The 19608-nt window shown below is 36.7% G+C and overlaps 3 protein-coding genes across 3 annotated transcripts; 2 read left to right on the top strand and 1 right to left on the bottom strand.

Annotated features, from left to right (window-relative positions):
• Window positions 1-2885: 2885 nt before the first annotated feature.
• On the top strand, window positions 2886-6927 carry LOC133706873 (uncharacterized). Its single transcript, XM_062132422.1, has 8 exons — window positions 2886-3034; window positions 3412-3577; window positions 4763-4853; window positions 4940-4998; window positions 5522-5582; window positions 5727-5817; window positions 5923-5999; window positions 6552-6927. Exons 1-8 carry the CDS (start codon window positions 3007-3009, stop codon window positions 6666-6668), a joined length of 690 nt encoding a protein of 229 aa, XP_061988406.1. The 5' UTR covers window positions 2886-3006; the 3' UTR covers window positions 6669-6927.
• A 2051-nt stretch (window positions 6928-8978) lies between these two features.
• Window positions 8979-19606, top strand: LOC133742088 (WAT1-related protein At1g25270-like; the record flags this gene model as incomplete). Its single annotated transcript, XM_062169776.1, has 7 exons — window positions 8979-9220; window positions 9317-9433; window positions 9513-9780; window positions 9874-10032; window positions 10396-10547; window positions 10683-10752; window positions 19550-19606. Coding segments are annotated over exons 1-7 (1050 nt in total), but the record flags the coding sequence as incomplete, so codon positions are not given.
• Window positions 11895-15434, bottom strand: LOC133744003 (partner of Y14 and mago). Its single transcript, XM_062172103.1, has 4 exons — window positions 15148-15434; window positions 14926-15054; window positions 12796-13041; window positions 11895-12229 (listed from the first exon to the last, which is right to left on the bottom strand). Exons 1-4 carry the CDS (start codon window positions 15343-15345, stop codon window positions 12104-12106), a joined length of 699 nt encoding a protein of 232 aa, XP_062028087.1. The 5' UTR covers window positions 15346-15434; the 3' UTR covers window positions 11895-12103.
• Window positions 19607-19608: the final 2 nt, after the last annotated feature.

Genomic DNA, 19608 nt, shown 5'->3' with positions numbered 1-19608 from the left:
AACAAAAAATTAAAGGGTAAATTCCTCCTATGGTACCTGAGGTATTACTACTTGGACAGTTTGATACCCGATGTATTAAAGGGGATAGTTTGGTACCTGAAGTTAGACTCTGTTTGACACTTTGGTACTTCTGTTAGTTTTTCTGTTAAATGTAAGGATAAAATTGACATTTAGAATATATGTATAAAAACATAATAAAAAAACATGAGTTTGTGGGTTGATTGCCATTCTTCATAATTTTATAGATATGAATTAATGTTTATGAGTTATGTTGAAGGTGAAATATTCAAATTTTATGTTAAAGAAATATAATAATCAGATATTTTTTTTGTACTATTCTCTATGAATCCACTGATTTTTCCTCCAAAACTTGGATTCTTCATAAACACAATGCGATGATATTATTTGGTATTATTTTAGGTCTTCATCATTTTTTGGGTCATTTAGGAGAAAATGAAAATGAATTAATGCTTTTGGGTTATGTTAAAGTTGACATAATTGAATTTTATGTTTAAAAAAATTTAGTTGTACGAGACTAGTTTCAATAGAGTACTCTCATGGGTGTTCACTATATGATTTCTATATTTCTTAAACATAAAATTTGAATATTTCACCTTCAACATAACCCATAAGCATTAATTCATACCTATAAAATTATGAAGAAAATCAACCCACAAACTCATGTTTTTTTATTATGTTTTTATACATATATTCTAAATGTCAATTTTATGCTTACATTTAACAGAAAAATTAACAGAAGTACCAAAGTGTCAAACAAAGTCTAACTTCAAGTACCAAACTGTCCCCTTTAATACATCAGGTATCAAATTGTCCAAGTAGCAATACCTCAGGTACCATAGGAGGAATTTACCCAAAATTAAATCAAGGTTGCATTTAAAGCTCAAAACATAGGGCAAGTTGTGGCTCGGTTACCAAATTTTTGGGCCTGGGTGAAACTGAAACGACACCTATCGGTTAGCCCAAATTCAAAAACATTACCGAACCCAAAATGTGGGAATCGATAATTTATAAAACCGACTGTTACAGTCGATTACAGTTCGCTTTTTTTTTTTTGAAATGACAGTTCGCTTAATATTCAACCGATCTAAATTCTGGGCCTTGACAGCCCAAATCCCTTTTCTTTTCTTTTTTTCTTTTTTTCTTTTTTAAAATTTTCATTAGAAACCACATTTTCATTTAATTCTTATCAAATACTAAAAATCACCAATAAATTCTGAAATATGCATGTTCATCGAGTATAATCCTCACTTTCTTAGTTCTTTGTGAGTTCAGACTTTTGATGTTTTTCTCTTTATAATAGTTTTTGTCCTATTTGATAATGGGTTTAGTTATAGTGGGAGAGCTTCTAATGAAAACCACTAAAATGAGGACATCATGCATACTTTCTTGTGAGATCTACTTTTTTATCACATTTTTGAAAATTAAATGTTAGATGTTTAAATATTCATGTGGAGATCATTTATGCAATTTTTCAACCAAATTGACAATCGTTAAGACATTCATAATCATGATTTATCATTTATAAACATGATCGATTTAGGTTTGACAGATTTGATTCATCCATTGATTTAATATAGTTTTGTACTTTAACGATTAGCAATTTAGAAGAAAATTTCAGAAGTGATCTACTCATGCATACATGAATATCGAACGATTGATTTGCGGTAATGTAATCGAAAAGTGGGTCTCCCAAACCGTTTATTATAAAGTCCTCATTAAAAGCTCTCCTTAGTTATAGTTACAAAAGTTTCACATTACAAGTTCAAAAATGACTGATTCCTAAATCACTAACTAGTTTTTTTTTTTTAGACAAGACACTTGATTACTAGTTAACTATTACATGACTTCAAAATGTAAGTTAAAAATTATATAAACAAAAATATGCTTGTGTAGTCTTTATTGCAGCACTTGTGATTTGAAAATGACTTCAAATCTTCAATCACTTAAAAAACAAAAATAGCAGCTACACAAGGGCACTAATAATTTCCACAACGAATTACCCATATAAGTGCCATTTTAGAACATGGATTATCAATTAAGCCACCATATAATTTTATCCCTCATTTTAGTCATAAACCACCAAAAGATAAGAATGTAAACAATTACAAAAATGCCATTGTATTTTTACTTTTCATTATTTACGCAAATACCACTACATCTAAACAACTAGAGGCATTGAGGTCAACAGCGCTGGAAAGACTCATTATCTAAGTGTTCTTTGAAATTTTTTTTGTTCAAGGGTAAAGGAGAATTTTAAAATTTCAAAAAGGCTAGGAGATCTAAATATTAACATTAGAGGTATGAATAGAAACACTCTTTCTTCATTTCTCATTAATTTTTAGAAGAACAACTTTCGGTTCATAACTCCATATTGGTCATGTCAACACTCTAAGATGACTGAGCATTTCACATCATTGCCAAATCATAAAAAACTGGGTCTAATTTATGACACGTCAACACTTAATGGTTAAAATTTACACGGATTGATTTATGGTTGGATTAGACTGATCAAATTGGTTAGTGCAGGGGTGTTGCTTATTAAATTAAAAAGTCAGGGACTGACATTGTTTCCAGGATAGGTTCAGGGTGGTAAATTGAATTTAGTCCTTCTATTCGTTATTCAGGTGTTCACTTAGTTTTTTTTTTTTTTTTTTGATAGAGTTCTTTGAGTTTTTTGGTTCAAGGATAAAAAAAAAAAAATTAATTTCAAAAAGGCTAGGAAATTAAGGGTATAAATTAAGGGTATATGAGGGAAATTAAGAATTATATAGAGATCTTTCACTTGTGATTTCTTTTAATTTTTTTGTTTGTTATAGTATGGGTTTTAGGCACTAAACCCTAAAGTCAAAATGATATATCGTAACGGGGCATACCCGACCCGTGCTTGTTGTGGTTTTAGTTAAAACCCTAGTAGCTGGGTACGAGAAACTCCTTTTGCCGCTCGTCGCAGAGAGCAAACCAGAAGCCGCCGAAACCCTAAACACCATGCCGAAGTCTAAGCGCGATAGGCCAGGTAAGGACAACAACCAATTCCAATCCTCCTTTTACCTAATTATAATTCTTGGTCTTGTATATTCTCTACAACAAGGGAGATTTTGGGTCAAAGTATTCAACTTTTGTCCCTGCAATTTGATTCTGGTTAGTTCAAGGCTGTACTGATTTTCATGGAAGCAAGGAGTTGAGGTTCCATAATTATTATCTGTGTTTTCTCTTTTAACAAGTTCACAACTTTTGACTGAACATTTCAGAAATTAAGATTTGGATGAATATATACTAGCTTGAACTTCTTCTTAACTCAGCAATTGAATGATTATGAATCTGAGAATGGTATGAATGATGTTATGCTGTTTTTTTTTTTTTTTCCTGATTGATTGGTGGTTTTGTGTGCAGTTACATTGTCCAAGACAAAAAGGAAGGGAAGGGAACACAAAGAAGCTGTAGTGAATACGATCAAACAGGCTGCCGAAGATTACAATTCAGTGTATGTGTTTTCTTTTGAGAACATGCGAAATCTCAAATTCAAGGAGTTCAGAGACCAGCTCAAATCAACCAGCAGGCAAGTTTCGGTTTTCATGTTTGCCTCGTTTTCTTTACTGGTAAATTTGGATGGGGAAATAAAACTCATGTGCTCAAGTTTCCTGCTTGTCGTCTGTTTGATGCTGAAATTGGCTTTGCAGAGTTAGGTCAATTGGGTTGATTACATAGTATGTTCTGGTTTAATATTTACTTGTGTTTGGCTGCTGATGAGGTAGAATATTGTTCGTTTACTGTTTGTTTGGCGATTTAAGCAAAGGCTGAAGAGATATGACAAAGAAAAGTAGGCAAGAGAACTTTGACTTACTTTTGATTTGCTTGGTTTTCCCAAAAAAAAAAAAAAAAAGAAGTAGAGAAGTTTCTAAAACTTTTTAAACAGAGGTGAAATGGGAGGCGACAGAAAAGTTGCAACTGATTTCTGTATGTTTTTCTTAGTTGATCACCACTATTTTTGTCTTTTTGGTCAAATAATGTATCACCTCCTTAGTTATCCAAACAAGTATCAAATTAGGTAGCAAAAGTTGAGTTTACTTTATGTCTTTGGGGATATCTGTAGTAGCTGGAAGATTTTGGGAGGTTTTCAAAACTTAAAAAAGGAGTCGTTGGCCGAGAAGTTTTCTAAACACAATTTCACAAACTGTTAATTTAGATGTTTATTGGGATCTTATATTGAGTTTAATGGCATTATCTTCCAATTTGACCAACTTTAGGGAGGCTATGTATTGTCTTAATGGCACCGTTTAACTTTCAATCAAGGTTTGAAAAAATATATCTTGTATTTGGAGCAAACTGTTCTCCTTGTATATTTTTTAGCTTGCTTGTATTGATGTAAACAATTTCATTCAGATATTCCATCACACAGGGTATGTGTTGTACTACTCATCCTTGCACAAAGATGTTTTTGTGGGGTTTGATGTCTGCACTTTCATAATTGTTGAGTATGAGTAATATGACTGCCTGCGGTTATACTTTGAGTGAATCCTCACATCAGAGTCCTACTATACCTGTCAACACCATTAAGTGTAATGGTATTTTACTCTGATAGCATGTCACTGTTTCTCTATAATAAAATTGGATGTTCTTTAAGTCCTCAGCAGTAAAGTAATTTTGCCAACTGGGAAGTCTAAATCTGACATTCTCTAAAATTTCTTATTCATGGAGTCTTCAATATGAGCACATTCTCATGATTGATTTTCTGATTGCTCAGATTTTTCCTTGGTTCTAACAAAGTCATGCAAATTGCTCTTGGTCGATCTGAATCTGATGAGATCAAAATCGGCCTTCACAAGGTTTCCGAGGTGAGACTTTTGTGCAGCTAATATCTTTAGTTTCCTCTTGAATTGGTTGCATTTCTTTTCTTATACTGTTTGTTGATCTTCCTTAGGTTCTCCATGGAAATGCTGGACTTTGCTTTACTAATTTGCCAAAGGAGGAGGTTGAAAGGTAGGAATTTAAGCTTCGTTCTGTTGTTCACTTTTTTTTTTGGGATTCCATGAGGACTCTATAGTAGATTCCAATGATTTACATGGTTACAAGCTTTGAGAATATGTTTGCTGTTATCCACTTTTGTGGTTACTTTTTCCCCCTTTGTGACTTACTTTCATGTATAAGAATAATTTATAATAGGGCTCTTTATAATATTAAAGCATTTTGTTTAAATGATTATGAAACAATGTTAATTGAGGAGTTGCTTGCGATTAGAGGAACTTGATGCTCCCTAGGTTCAAGTCTATAAAACCACAAGCTAAGACCAACTAGAAACATGGTGACGTGGTGAAGAACTATGGTACTTAAGTTATTTTTCAAAACATAAATTATCTGATCTGGTAGGGGTGACTCAAGCTTTATTAAGATTAAAGACTTGCATCCTTGCTCATGTTTAAGTCTCAAATTTTCAAGTATAATTTTCTTCAATGTGCCTATATATTCTGGTTTAAATTTCTTAATGCTTAATTTTTTCTTGCAGGTTGTTTAATGAATATGAGGAATATGACTTCGCAAGGACAGGAAGCATTGCAACTGAGAAGGTTATTTATTTTTTTGTGTAAATTGTGTAGATCAGAGCAGGCATATAAGTTTGTTGTGGTGTCTGGTTCGGAACTACTCTACTTGATAGCTTTCAATTATCCCAGCATGATCTCTTGAATTGAGCCTCGATTCAAATCTTTCAGGTCGAGCTTCAGGAAGGTCCTCTGGAGCAGTTCAGTCATGAGATGGAGCCATTTCTACGAAAACAAGGGATGCCTGTTCGTTTGAACAAAGGTACCTATTTGCATTTTGTTTGCTGGTCCTTGCATGCATACTGGTCCTTGCATGCATATAACAAAAGACTAATCATAAACCATTCTTTGTTTTTCATGCTTCCAGGTGTTGTGGAGCTTGTTGCAGACTACGTTGTTTGTGAGGAAGGAAAGCCTTTGTCACCCGAGTCAGCTCGTATACTGGTTTGTTTCATGCTCAAATTGCTTGACTATGAAGTTACATTGTTGATGTTAGGTTCCCTATGTGGAAAGGATAATTTTTAGCCTGACTGTTTACTGATGTTCTTAGCAGTCTTAATTCCTAGTTATATTTACTCTTGTTAGTGTGGAAATCCTCTGTTAGTTTACTTGTATGGCTTTATGTTATTTTATTTGCATATCCTGCCCATTATTGTTGTTGAGTCCTACAATGAATTGGCCCAAAATGCTTTTGTACACGCTGTAATATTTTACATTGGCTGATCCATTGACCATGGGTTGCTCTGACTGATCAGCCAATGTAAAATTTCATGCTGCACCTCATCCTACCACTGCCTGTGTTATGCATAGAGTTTCAAGCCTGTGTTATGCATAAGAGTTTCAAGTACGTCAAACTTTTTCCTTTTAGATTTTGCTTTCAATTTCTTGGCCATGGGTTGCTGATGCTGACATTGCCCTGATTTTTCACTAATTTTGAAATTTGTTGAAATTTGATATTAGAGAAACTAATATGCTGTAATGGTAATTTATGTACAGCGTTTGTTGGGATCAAAGACAGCAACCTTCCGTCTCCACTTAATTTGCAGATGGAGCCCTGGTGAATTTGAACTCTATGTTCCCGGACCTGGTGATTCAGGTGTAGAATCCTCATAGATGCTGATATGAGATCGACATGTATTTGAGTGGAAGGCAAATGGGAGCAGTTTTGGGGAATGTTGTGTTTGCACTACTATGATATGTAATGGTACTTCCTTTGGCCATTTTTGACCTGGGTTTATTGTTTTGGTTTTTGGCCGTACTATGTAACACATTGTACTTGACGGTTTGGTGCATATGATTTGGCCTAATGTAATATCAGGATTTTGTGAAAGTTTTAGTTGCTAGTTATTATAAGAAATATCGGTTTTGTGTGTTTTCAAAATTACTAAATTATAATCCATATGTGATCAGCTCGTCTAATCGAAAATCTGATTATAATCCTTCGGTGAATGCTTGTAGTGAACAAACGAAGTTGGTTTGAACCTAGTCAAGTTGTGGACTGTATGTAGTTAGTCTGTTTGTGGTACATAACATCCAATTTGCTCTGAGCTGAAAGGTTGGCAATTGATTTTCCCATCAATACAACGCATCAAGTAGCATTCGCTGTTTTGCTGCTATATGGCTCTTATTTTGAACAACCTTTTGTTCCAAGGTTTGTTGCTTTTAACAAAATTCCCTTGGTGCTTGGAGAGATCAAAAATGAACATTTGCTGTTTCCTTTGCCTTTGGAGCACCCAACACCAACAAATAAATATGCAAATTTCGGATTATGATTGAATGACTGATTAATGGTAAAACAAGTCACTAAACAAAGTAATCATTCAATCACTAAACAAATTTCGGATTAAGAAAAGAAAAGGATATATGATCAATGCACACCTTCGAGCTCATTAGTCTTGTAGTTGTATATCGGAAAATGATTGTTGGCATCAATGAGGCCTAAAATATGTGATCTCAATTCTAGGTGTCATGCCATGTTATACACACATATTACTTATTTGCCAAATCATGTATTCATGTTATGTAATATATGAAGAAAAAGACCATCTTATCCTTCTAAAATCTAATGACTCTAAATTAGTTTGGTTTTCTTAAAAAAAAATATATATTTTTTTTTGACTTTTTTTTATTTGTACATTTCAATACATTAATGGTACTGTAGATTATTTCTATATTTAAACAACAATTTTTTTCTTCAATTTAGAATAGAAATATTTCATGTAATTCAATCAATAGATTTGCACATACATTTCATCAATAGATTTTCATAACACATGTATGTGAATTCGAAGCTTGTTGGGTCGGTTCCTGCAAATTATGAAAATATAATGTGGAAAATATATATATATATATATATATATATATATATTTGAACGTCATATTGAGTTTATTATTTTTTTTGTTTTTTTGTTTTTCCTTATATATACATTGAATGAATGACTTCTACTAAATGAAATATTTTCTTACCTCTTAATTTGGAAATAAGTATCTCTAAATTCAAGTTATTAATACTAATTTTTTTTACGAAATTAATTCATATTTAGACAAAAAGTTAATGCCTATTTCTTGTCACCTAACTCTTTGCTAATTGGTGCTTGTTAGAATACATAGATTTTGTGGAGAATCCCGGTTTTATTCTAGGATGTTCTCTCTATGCTTATTGTAATTTGGGGTTCCGGCTCTATGTGCCCCCATTGTATTCTGCAATTTCATTAATCAAGGCTTGAGGGCAGCCGCACCAGCCCCACTTCAAAAAATAAAAAAATAAAAAAAAATAAACTCAATGTATTAAAGGGAAATTATGGAAAAGGTCAAATTAGAGTATGAAATGATAAAAAGGTCACCTAGTTTCCCACTTGATAAAAAGGTCTATCATGAATTGTTAGTAATATTAATTTAGTCCTTGTTAATAATGAGGTAATGGTAAAAAAGGTCAGTTTATGATATTTTCGTTTCCGATTTTACCCCTATTAGTAACATACCCGATTTGTGTTTCAATTTCAAAACCACATAAATTTGAAAAGAAAATTTATAGAAAATAATTTAATTAAATGAAGAAAAATATTGGTCAAAGAGATTTGTTGCCTCGTTAAGGCCCCTACCGTTGCCCTTATATATCAAAGACGAAACACGAGTATCATCCTACATGTCTTCGTTGTTACCAAAATGAAAAGGGGAGTGAGAAAAATAATTCAGATTGAAGGGCATAACAGTAATTTAGAAGCAGCAGAACATCAGTAACTGACCTTACTAACTCTGGAAGTCACTCATTTTTCAGAAAAAAAAAAACTGTGGAAGTCACTCGGTCGGTCTCTCACAACTCTAACCAAGCCAGACTCTCTCTCTCTCTCTCTCTGCATTTTGAAGCCAGTAACACAAATGGGGCAGCAGGGTGGTATTGAGATTTCTAGCAGTCCTAGTAGTGTAGTAGATGGCTTAATGAAGCCGGTGATATCGATGGTGATCGTTCAGATTTCATATGCAGCAATGAATATATTTTGCAAACTTGCTGCAAACGCTGGAATGAATCTCAATATTCTCGTTGCCTACCGTCTCATGTTTTCCTCTGCCTTTATCGTTCCTCTTGCTCTTATACTCGAAAGGAACAGCAGGCCCAAACTCACTCTAGTCGTACTCTTTCAAGCTTTTCTCTGCGGTTTGTTTGGGTACTAATTCATAATTTCATGACTTAATTAGTATTCTACCTAGAACTAATTCACATAACTCGTACAAGTTAATATATTGCACGATCAATATTGCAGGGGAACATTGTCACAAAATCTATTCGTAGAGGCACTGGTCTTGACATCTTCGACATTTGTTGCAGCCAGTGCAAATCTGATTCCGGCGGTCACCTTCATCATGGCCATCTGTTTCAGGTTTCGATTTATTTTCATTTTTTAATGAATTGATTTGGAAGTATATGTGTGGTTAATTAATTAAGGAATTAATTCACAGGTTGGAGAAGTTGACACTAGGAAGCCATGCAGGGAAGGCAAAGCTTGTGGGGACAGTGATGGGTATCGGTGGTGCTATGATCTTTACCTTCGTCAAAGGACCAGAGTTCTCCATCTGGTCAACTCACATTGACCTTCTTCGAGGTCACCAGGCGGCAGCACCATCACCGTCAACGTCCTCCTCCCACAGAAGCACCGGTAGTTACTTGCTGGGCTGCTTCTTGGCTCTCGGATGCACCGTTTCCTTTGCAATGTGGCTCATACTTCAGGTTCGATCGAGCATATATATTTACGTAGTAATTTTGTCGAGTGTACGTTTGCTTTAATTTTGAAATAATGAATTGGGTTTGATGGAGTTTCAGGCAAAAATGAGCAAGAGATATCCATGCCATTACTCGAGTACGGCTCTAATGTCGGTTATGGGATCGATTCAGTCGGTAGTTTTTGCACTCTGCGTGGAGAGGGATTGGAGCCAGTGGAAATTGGGTTGGAACATCAAGCTTCTTGCAGCTGCATATTCGGTAAAATCATCACTCATTGAAAAATAATATAGTAACAACTTGGTTTTATTGTTTTAGCTCGTAGGGCGCTAACAATTTAAGCTTTAAAATAAGTACATATTGTTAGTGTTCTAGGTAGCAACTCTATCTATACCACGTATCCAAATAACAATTTCTCGGATACACCAGATGATGAACATTCTCACATTGTATCCGATTGATATAAAGATACTAAATATCGTAGCATGATTGGGTAGAAATTCCATCATCTATGACAATCTACGACAATTTTGATATTTAGTGAGCATTAATGAAAGATTAACAATGCCTATTCGATCATGTATACGTATGTAAATTATTGTGTCGTGTGATCAATCGATGTAGGGAATTGTGACTTCGGGGATGGCGGTGGTTCTTGTCTCGTGGTGTGTACGCAAGAGAGGTCCATTGTTCGTGTCAATTTTCACTCCGCTCTGCTTGGTGATTGTGGCCATTGCTAGTTCTTTGTTGCTCAATGAAAAGTTAAGCCTAGGAAGGTAAGCAGCAAGCTTTTCCATATTGCATATCATGCATGCAGGCCTCAAATAGATGTAGCTAGTGTATGTAAAGCGAATTTCAGAAATTAACATGTATTAATGTGTTCTTGCTTGTTTGGTGATGATCTTTGACAGCGTATTAGGAGGGATTGTAATTGTATTGGGGTTATACATGGTGCTCTGGGGAAAGAGCAAGGAGATGAAGACAATTGATAATGTGAACAGTGATCAAGAACAACCAGCCGCAGCAGCAGTACTACGATCTTCAACGAGACTCCAAGATTCCCAATTCATTGAAATTTTTGCAACAACTCAAGCACCGGACACTAATACCTCCGGTGACAATAACAGCAACACAAATGTTGTGTCTAGTAGTTGATGCAATATTAGTCTCAAATATTAATTGTATTTGCTAGTTTATCTAAATAAGTATTAGGAGATCATATGAGAGGGAGTGAGTCAGTGAGAGATCAAGATGACTGTTTCCTTTTTTCATTCTTTTTTTTAGGTGTTAATCAACTCTGAAATACATGATCCGATTGCTAAAGAATGTTCTCTCTGTGGTGCAATTTACACCAGTCATTTTTGTTCTATCTCTGTGGTGCGATTTCTAAAAATTGAAAATTACAATTGTGGGCAAAAAGGTTTACATGAGCAAAAATCATAGTACTATTCCAATAAGGAAACTTTAATTCAATTAATGAAGAAAATCCTCTTTAATTTAGTATAGAGCCCAAAAGTAGGCTTGTTTTCAAGACACTGATTACAGATAAGAGAAACAGTCAGTAAAAAATTAGATATTTCTTCAGCACGACCAAAAGATCATAAATACTCTCGAACTGTAACAAATAAGATATTGCTACTATCTCAAAGTGAAACAAATAAATACTTCTACTGATGGTTAGTAATAAATAAATACTGTTACTGACTCTCAGTAGTACTATGAAAATTTATCTACTACCAAATATAAGCTGCCTCCATAAATCAATATTAAACAAAATAACCAATTAAAATTAACAAGATGAACTGTTAATGCGAGCCTTCAGAAGCTTATAAGAAATAATGATATTCACACTCAAGAACTAAGATGCAATTGCTATTGAGAGTCAGTATATTGACTTAATCGATATACTTATTGACATTGCTACTGACAGCTACGAACATTTTTATTCAGTGTACTTAATGACATTGCTACTGACCATCAGTATACTTGGACAACATTTGCTACTGAGAATCTGTGCTTGCTAAAAAGCCATAACAAAGACTATAAAGCATTCAAATTAGTACTTACTGCTTCTCAATCACCACTTGCAATTGATTCCTCAACAAAGATATAATGCCAAAAAATGAAGAGAACAAGCAGATGAAGGCACTAAAGAGGAGCAAACATGGTACAGCACATATAAGGGGTGGATCAGGTCATATAAAGCACATAATGTAAGCTGATTAGAAGATATTAATAGATGAACCTCTTTCAACAATTACGCATCCATGTATTCCTCAGAAAAACATAAATGGAAACAACATGGATTCATGATACTAGCACAAACCCTCATTCATGATTCAGCTTTCTTTTTATCCTCCAAAAGCTTTAGCTCCTGACGCCATCCTTCAAGTTTCGTTAACTTTTCCAACTGCTCTGGCTGATGAGTTTTCTGCTGTTGAGCTTCTGCAAGTCGAATCTGCAAAAGTGAACCATCAAGTAATAAGATACTGCATGACTTTCAAAATCATGTTAAGAAACAGTAACTTCTAATGTCTTGACACTAAATAGTAGACTAACGAGTGGACAGAAAACTTTAATTACTGCAGTACGAGGAATACGAATAACTATATAAAAAGGGAGTGAAATCTGGCCACGTATTGTTATGAACCCAGAATTCCTTCATCTTATGCTCAATACTTTAAATTATGGCATCCGTTTCTCTTCATTCAGATTCTTGTTTAAAAGAAGAGTTTAAAACCTTATGATCTTAGATTCTTACAACTTACTAATGCTTAGTTGGCATAACTGTGCTTAAGCAATAACAAGCACGCCAAAGCTTCTCAATCAAAAGTTGATACATAGGATTTGTTACTGACATCTCAACGTAAAGAGCAGAAAATTATTTTGACAAAATTATGGGATCCAAAAGGAAAGGCTACATATTTCCTCACCGGCCAAAGCAACTTCATAGTCAGATTGGAATGCGGAACACAGATAGCTAATAATGTTTCCAGGCAAGGCTAAATAGTTAATAAATTATACCTTTTTTTTTAGAGCTCGGATTTTTTTATCAATATCTTGAACTGGAGCTCCTGGATTTGAATCCTCTGTTGAGTCAGAGGAAGGGGTAACTAGAGCAGAATTAGAAGAAACACCAAGCTCGTTCATCTGAGATGTCAATGACTGGACTGATGCTGGTGCATGACCTACATCTTGAGCAGGTAGCTCTTCCTCCTTAGTATCCCCAGTTTCCGCTTCTTCTGAGGTTTTCTCCTTTTCAAGAGCAGCCTGCATAAGGAGATGAACAAAGTAAAACAAGCAGCTTTAAATAGAAGTAAAAACTTTGCAAACTACAAAGAAATTTCTGTTTTGCTGTTATTTCAACTGATGCCAAAACCATAAGTAGTGACAGACATGATCGTGTCAAGAGCACAAAAGTACTGGAAAAAGGGGCCATTTTGTTCTCCTTTCTTCTTTCTGTCATTTATCGTGCACATTATTACCACCCACACTCTTTATTTTCTTAAAAAGCATCACTGTTTCAGATCACTTTGCAACCCAAATCAAAGCTCTTTTTGTTATCTCATTTAAAACCAAACCTTGCCTCTGCAATCATTCGATTGAAAATCCATTCAAAAGCTGACTTCAATGCCATCAGATACCCGGCAACCACTTTTAATAAGATCAGCTTCAAATATAGCTCCAAACACAGCATATTTTACAAATTCAAAACTCCTTATTAAACTTGCTATTACTCCTTAATTAAGGGGATTGAAATTGGCACCCCTTTTTTTACAAACTACCATCCCCCTCCATGAGTAATTTTCCAATGGACATGTGCATGGAGGTGTGTTTTGTAGAAAAGGGTGGGCTAATTTCACAAACAAATTAATTAATCTTCATGAGCACCAACAGTGAAATTAAAGTTCCTCAAGACAAGAAGTATAGGGAAACATAATCAACAGCCATATGCTTCATAAAGTAAAAAAGGGGGCCAAAAGAAAGGAAAAGCAGAGAGAAAAGAAGGCGAGTGTTAATTGGAATTGTTGTTAACAGTCTCTAATAGTCAGTCTACTCCTTTTCCTTTTGTTTTAGTCTTATGAACAACTTTCTCATTTCAATTCCCATAAAACCCTCCCTTTTCTTGTCAACCATGAAAAGAGGGAGGTTACATAAAACAACCAAAGATAAAAGGGGAGTGTAGATTGACGACTGGGGAGTATTAACAACCCTAATACAAAGCAAAAAGGGAGGGCTACCCTATTGAAATTCCAGGATGAAAATACCACAAAATCAGTTGAAGAAGTAGGCTCCAGTATTTGAAAGTTTCTACATGGGACATTTTACATACAATAAACAGTGACTGTGATCTTCAAAGCACATCCATTACAGAACTGTTAAGAATACTTTTAAAAACTAGAGTGCGCAATATAAAATTTATTTACCACTTCAAGTTGGTTTCCCTAGAGAGGAGAAAAAAAACACTAAATAGATACCCCCAATCTCCATTTCAAAGGAAATGGAGTAATAAGTAGTTTACAGTTAGTCTCCTTTGCATACTACACAAACACCACATGCTCTCTCTTGACAAATTATCCAAAGTTAAGGTCTTTCCAAAGGTCTCCAAATAGAAAACGCCACATTGGGTGGTGCACCAAATTGCCTTCCAAGAGAAAGGACACAGATGTCATAACAAGACTTTAACATCTAAAACTCCCTATTACTCAGTCTCCACAGACTGGTAATCTAACAAAGGACAACCTTATATTTAGGACATGTACCATTTCTAAGGGACATGCCTACTTGTAAGACTAATCCAAGAGAGCTCATTCAATCCACACAGGATTATTAATTACAAACTTAGCATATGCCTCGGTACTTCCATACGATGTCCAACTAATGCAAGGGGGTGGAAGACAGAGAAATGTAAAGACTACCTTTGCTTCTATATGAAGGGAAAAAGAAGACTTGTATATAATCTGTCAGTCTTATAAAACCCGTCCTCCCCATATATAACATTCATTGTAATTCCAAAAAAGTTGTGGTTCTGCACCAAATAGATGATGGCAAAGAGCCCAAATAGAGGAAACCAACTATAAGAGTCTAGTTACCATTTCAATCATTCCACCAAATAGATTCCATCCAACAAATAACACTACTCCACTGACATACCTGCAGCCGCTTCTCCTTCTTTCTTTCATTCCTCTTTACAGACTTGGTCTTGGGTTTGGCATCGGCGGCGACGGGAGTAGTATCATCAAAACCTGGGGGACCAGCCTGTGAGGACATCTCCTTTTTCCACTGCATTACAGAAACAAAACCCAAAACCTTTGACTTCCCTCCCAAACCGAAGCATGAAATTAAGAGAGTGAGAGAGAGAGAATGAAATCATACCAAAGCACCTTTGGATTGGTAAATGGCGACTTCCTCCTGGGGAACATAACCGGCGCGAATGCGGATGGGTTTGCGGAGCGTGCCGTCGGGTCTTCGGGTTGGCGCCAGAATTCTCTCCCCTTGTTTTAGGGTTTTGCTAAGCTCCTCCGTCAATTGCAGATCCTGATCTCCTCCTCCTCCGCCTCCGCGATTCGCCATCGAATTCTCACCCAATTCGACAATGATCAGCTAGCTACTTCACTCTGCTTGTTTAATCCTAGCAAGAGGAAGACACCAGGGTTTCAAAATCTTCTTATTATACCCTAAACCAGCTTCGCCCACGAAACAGTTGTCGGTAAGCCAATTACCCGGATCCGATTTGTCCTTTTTTTTTTTTTTTTCTCTTTTTTTTTAGGGAAAATTTTAGGAACAGTGCATGAAGTTTGGCCCACTATTAATTTTCGTACACGAAGTCACAAATTATGAACTTTGGTACACCAATTGTAAAGCCCGACCCATTTCTCGTACATGACGTTAGTCAGCCCGTTAGGCCGTATGCCATTTTGCATACAATGAAGGGTAGAATTGACATTTTACCAGAAACCCTATCGATACTTAAGGCCCAAAGGTCCCAGAAAGTCAATCTCATTTCTCTCTCCCTTATCTGTTCGACAGCCACAGTTCTGAGATATCAGAACATGTATTGACCACATCAATGGAAAAATACACAGAACAATTCATGTTCTGATATCCTAAACCGCCACAGCCACAGCCACAGTTCCTAAACCCTAAACCGCCCGAAACGATGAGCAGCGCCGGCATCGGATCCCCAGCCACAATGTCCCACCGCACCACCCAAACGACGTCGTCGCTCCCCCTCGTCGTCACTCTCAACTGCATCGACGACTTCGCCATGGAGCAAGACTACCTGTCCGGCGTCGCCGCCGTCGAGCACGTCCCTCTCAGCCGCTTGGCCGACGGCAGGATCGAGTCCGCCTCCGCAGTGCTCCTCCAGTCGCTCGTGAGTCTGGGTTTCTGTTTCTCTTAATTTCTACTTCTGGGTCTTCACTCTTTAATCGATTTATGGCTTCCTCTTAATTTCTGCTTCTGGGTATTCAATTTTCAAGTCTGGGTTTGGCTCGAACTCTACTAGGTGAAGCAGCTTCAATTTCAGTTTTCGACTCGATTTCGGAAACTTCAAGCTTCGTAAGTTGCTGCCATCTTTCTTGCTTCGATTTATGGGTTCAAATTGCATCTGTTACTTTTGCTATACGCTATACATATGACTGATATGAGATGAAAATTGGATATGTGATCTGTTTTGTCCTTCTGGATTTCTGGGTTCGAATTGCATCTGTCACTTTTTGCCTTTCTGTTTTGACTTTTGACTTGAAAATTTGAAATTGAGTTGCATTTGTAGACTTGTATCTGTTTTGGTAAAGCATCAAATTGTTTGATGAATTGTTCTGTGTATTTTTCCATTGATGTGGTTTTTTTGGTTTTGCCTGGGTTGCTGCATTTACTTACTTTTGTATTTCAAATTTACCTAGACTGAGCAAATGTATCAGGGATCCCCTGCTAGACCTGCTACCTCAGGCAAGCGAGTGAAGAGGACTGCAGGGAGGAAGTTTATAGCAAGGAAATCACCAAGGCTGGCTGCAGCTTCTGCATCTGCATCTATTCAAGCTCCAAAGCCCAAACTGCAAAGGGCCTTGTGGAAACCATGAAGCAATATATTAGGCAAGAAGCATCAATGTAGTTTTGGTCATGAAAACACCACCTGTTATTATGGCATTTGTTTTCTTCAGTTATATTGCAAATGCCATGCTTTATTAGAGCTTTTGTGTAACAGGTGGTTTTTGACCCTTTTGAGTATGTAATAGGGCTATGAACAATTTGCCTACCAATTTGGTTGGGAATTTGGTTTTCTACTCGACATTAATCAAGTACTATAATTCTGGTTTGCTGGTTTTATGCTTGGCTTTCTCTTTTTTTTTTTTTTTTTTTTAATAAAGGGCTAGTTAAGCCCTATTACAGTAGGGCTAACTAGCCCACGAAACAGTTGTCGGTAAGCCAATTACCCGGATCCGATTTGTCCTTTTTATTTATTTATTTATTTATTAATTTTTTTTTTAAGGGTCTTTCCGGTCGGTCTAACTTTAGCCAAATTTTTTCCGATAAGTACAATTTTTTGGTTACGAAAAGACATTAGACATTCGTGCCTTTTTCTTTTCGAAAAATTTCTTCCATATTCTGAGGGCGGATCGCTATATACTTAGTTTTTTTCTTCTCACTGACATGTGCTGGACCGATGCTTTAGGCCACCGACTCTCCAAATCCTTCGTGCATTAGTATCAAAGTCGACATATGTGGAGGCTATTTTGATTTGGAGAAAACAAAATCATCATTTTATTTTTGAGCTTAAGAGTTTGATTGCTTTGTAGCCTTTCGGCCTTTCCTAATAGTATTTCGTCAATTATGATTTTCGAGTGAGTTTTTGCCATATGCACAAGCTGACATGCATACTAACTTGAGAGTGAGGTATGCAGTGAGATTGATGATTTTGATTTTGCATATATGTTCTCAAACAACAAGAAAAAAAGTCTATATGCTCTTGTCAATGATTATTCGGAGAATTTTTTTTTTTGAAGCAAACTGACAATAAAAATATTACAACCAATAGATGTCGAGACTATATCGAATTGAGAAATGTCAAAAACAATAGGAAAAGCAACAAAAATGGATGCAATTAAGCATTTGATGAGGCACCGGACAGAACCCGGGCTATGTAAAAAGGTACCAACGATATGGTGCACCATCCCTCAATGCAGAGATATGCGTCGAGTAGCAGGTAACCTTCCGTCACCGACCTTATTTAAGAAACCAAAAAAGGTACCAAAAAAGGTACCAACGATATGGTGTACCATACCTCCACACCCTGAAATGCGTCGAGTAGCGGGTAACCTTCCGTCACTGACCTTATCTAAATAACAAAAAGCAAAACCAAATGAAAGCAACAAAACCCTAAACGGACCCCAGGTCTAACTGCAGATCCGATCCAGACCCCAGGCCCAATCCAAGAACTAGAACCCAACTCAGATCGAACCCGGATCCTAGATCTGGATCCAAATTGGACCTGGAACCCAAATTCGGATCCCAGGAGATGCGACCCCATCCCAGACGATCGCTAGCGGCCGACTCAATGACGTCGTCCACCATCGCAGATCCCAAAACCGGATCCTAGCTAGAGAATCCACCTCGCATAATTAATTAATCAAAGGGAAAATGATCATTTACCCAATTTTGGGGTTAATTAACCCCACTTACCCAAACACTCTAAGAGATTGCCCACTTACCCAATATTTAATATATATTTTTCCCTAATACCCAATTAAGTATTTTTTTTTATTCCTTTTTATTTATTTTTGGGACAATTTTGCCCTCTCATTCTTTGTCACTTAGAGAGAGAAGTCATCGGAGACCTTGCCGGACTCCGGTGACCAGTGGCCGGCCGCGAACTCCAGCGACCGGTGACCGGAATCCGGAGACCGGTGACTGGAATCCGGAGACCGGTTACAGGAATCCTGCGACTGATCATCGGAATCCCGAATCCGGCTACCGGATTCCGGGTCTGATTTTATTGCCCCCTAATAATACCCTGTAATCATAGTATTGCCCCCCAATACTCATATTATTGCCTCCCAATAATCATATTCTTGCCCCCCCCCCCCCAATAATCATATTATTGCCCTCTAGTGAATTGCATAAACTCCCAAAACCAAAATGAATAACACTACAAGCACAATTGATCAATTTATATGTTCAATTCTACATGTTCATTTTTTTTTCCTTCCCCAATTCTACATGTTCATTACCTACTTGTGACAGAAAATAAAGCCACTGATATAAATTAAAATTAATTCCAAAGTAAGTGCCTTTATAAAGCCTTAGTGTATCTACATGTTCACTTTTTTTTTTTCCTTCCCCATTCTCGGAGCTCATAGTATACCAAAAAAAAAAAAAAAAAATTGGCCACCCAGAATTTGCTCTGGGCACCAGATCGGTGTTTGGCGCGACCGGGACAGGTGGTCGGTGGAGACAAAGAAGGAGTGCGCTGGAAATCCGACTATTCAAACGGTCTTGTCGCTCGGCATCTGGCAGTTCGGTTGGAGAGAGAGAGAGAGTGAGAGAGAGAGAGTGCAGAAATAGTATAGATCGGAGAGAGAATTCTGATTCCTTGCCGTGCCGGACTCGAGAACGACGTCTAGCAGGGGCTGGAGGTGGAGATTGATAGCAGGGCTGATCAAGGTCTGTGTCGGCGTCGAGCATCTGTCGGATTGTGCCGGAGTGGAGCAGAAACAGTTTTTCCGGCTGTCTGGGTTGTAGTCCGGTGAGCTGGCGGCGTCGAGTTCTGGTATGGAGTAGGATTTCCGGTGTAATTCCAGCGACGGTGGAGAGAGAGAGAGAGAGAGAGAGAGAGAG

Source organism: Rosa rugosa, chromosome 4 (genome assembly GCF_958449725.1).
Source record: "Rosa rugosa chromosome 4, drRosRugo1.1, whole genome shotgun sequence".
Taxonomy (NCBI): Eukaryota; Viridiplantae; Streptophyta; class Magnoliopsida; order Rosales; family Rosaceae; genus Rosa; species Rosa rugosa.
Note: the sequence above shows the minus strand (reverse complement) of the source record. Positions and strands in the feature narration are given on the sequence as shown.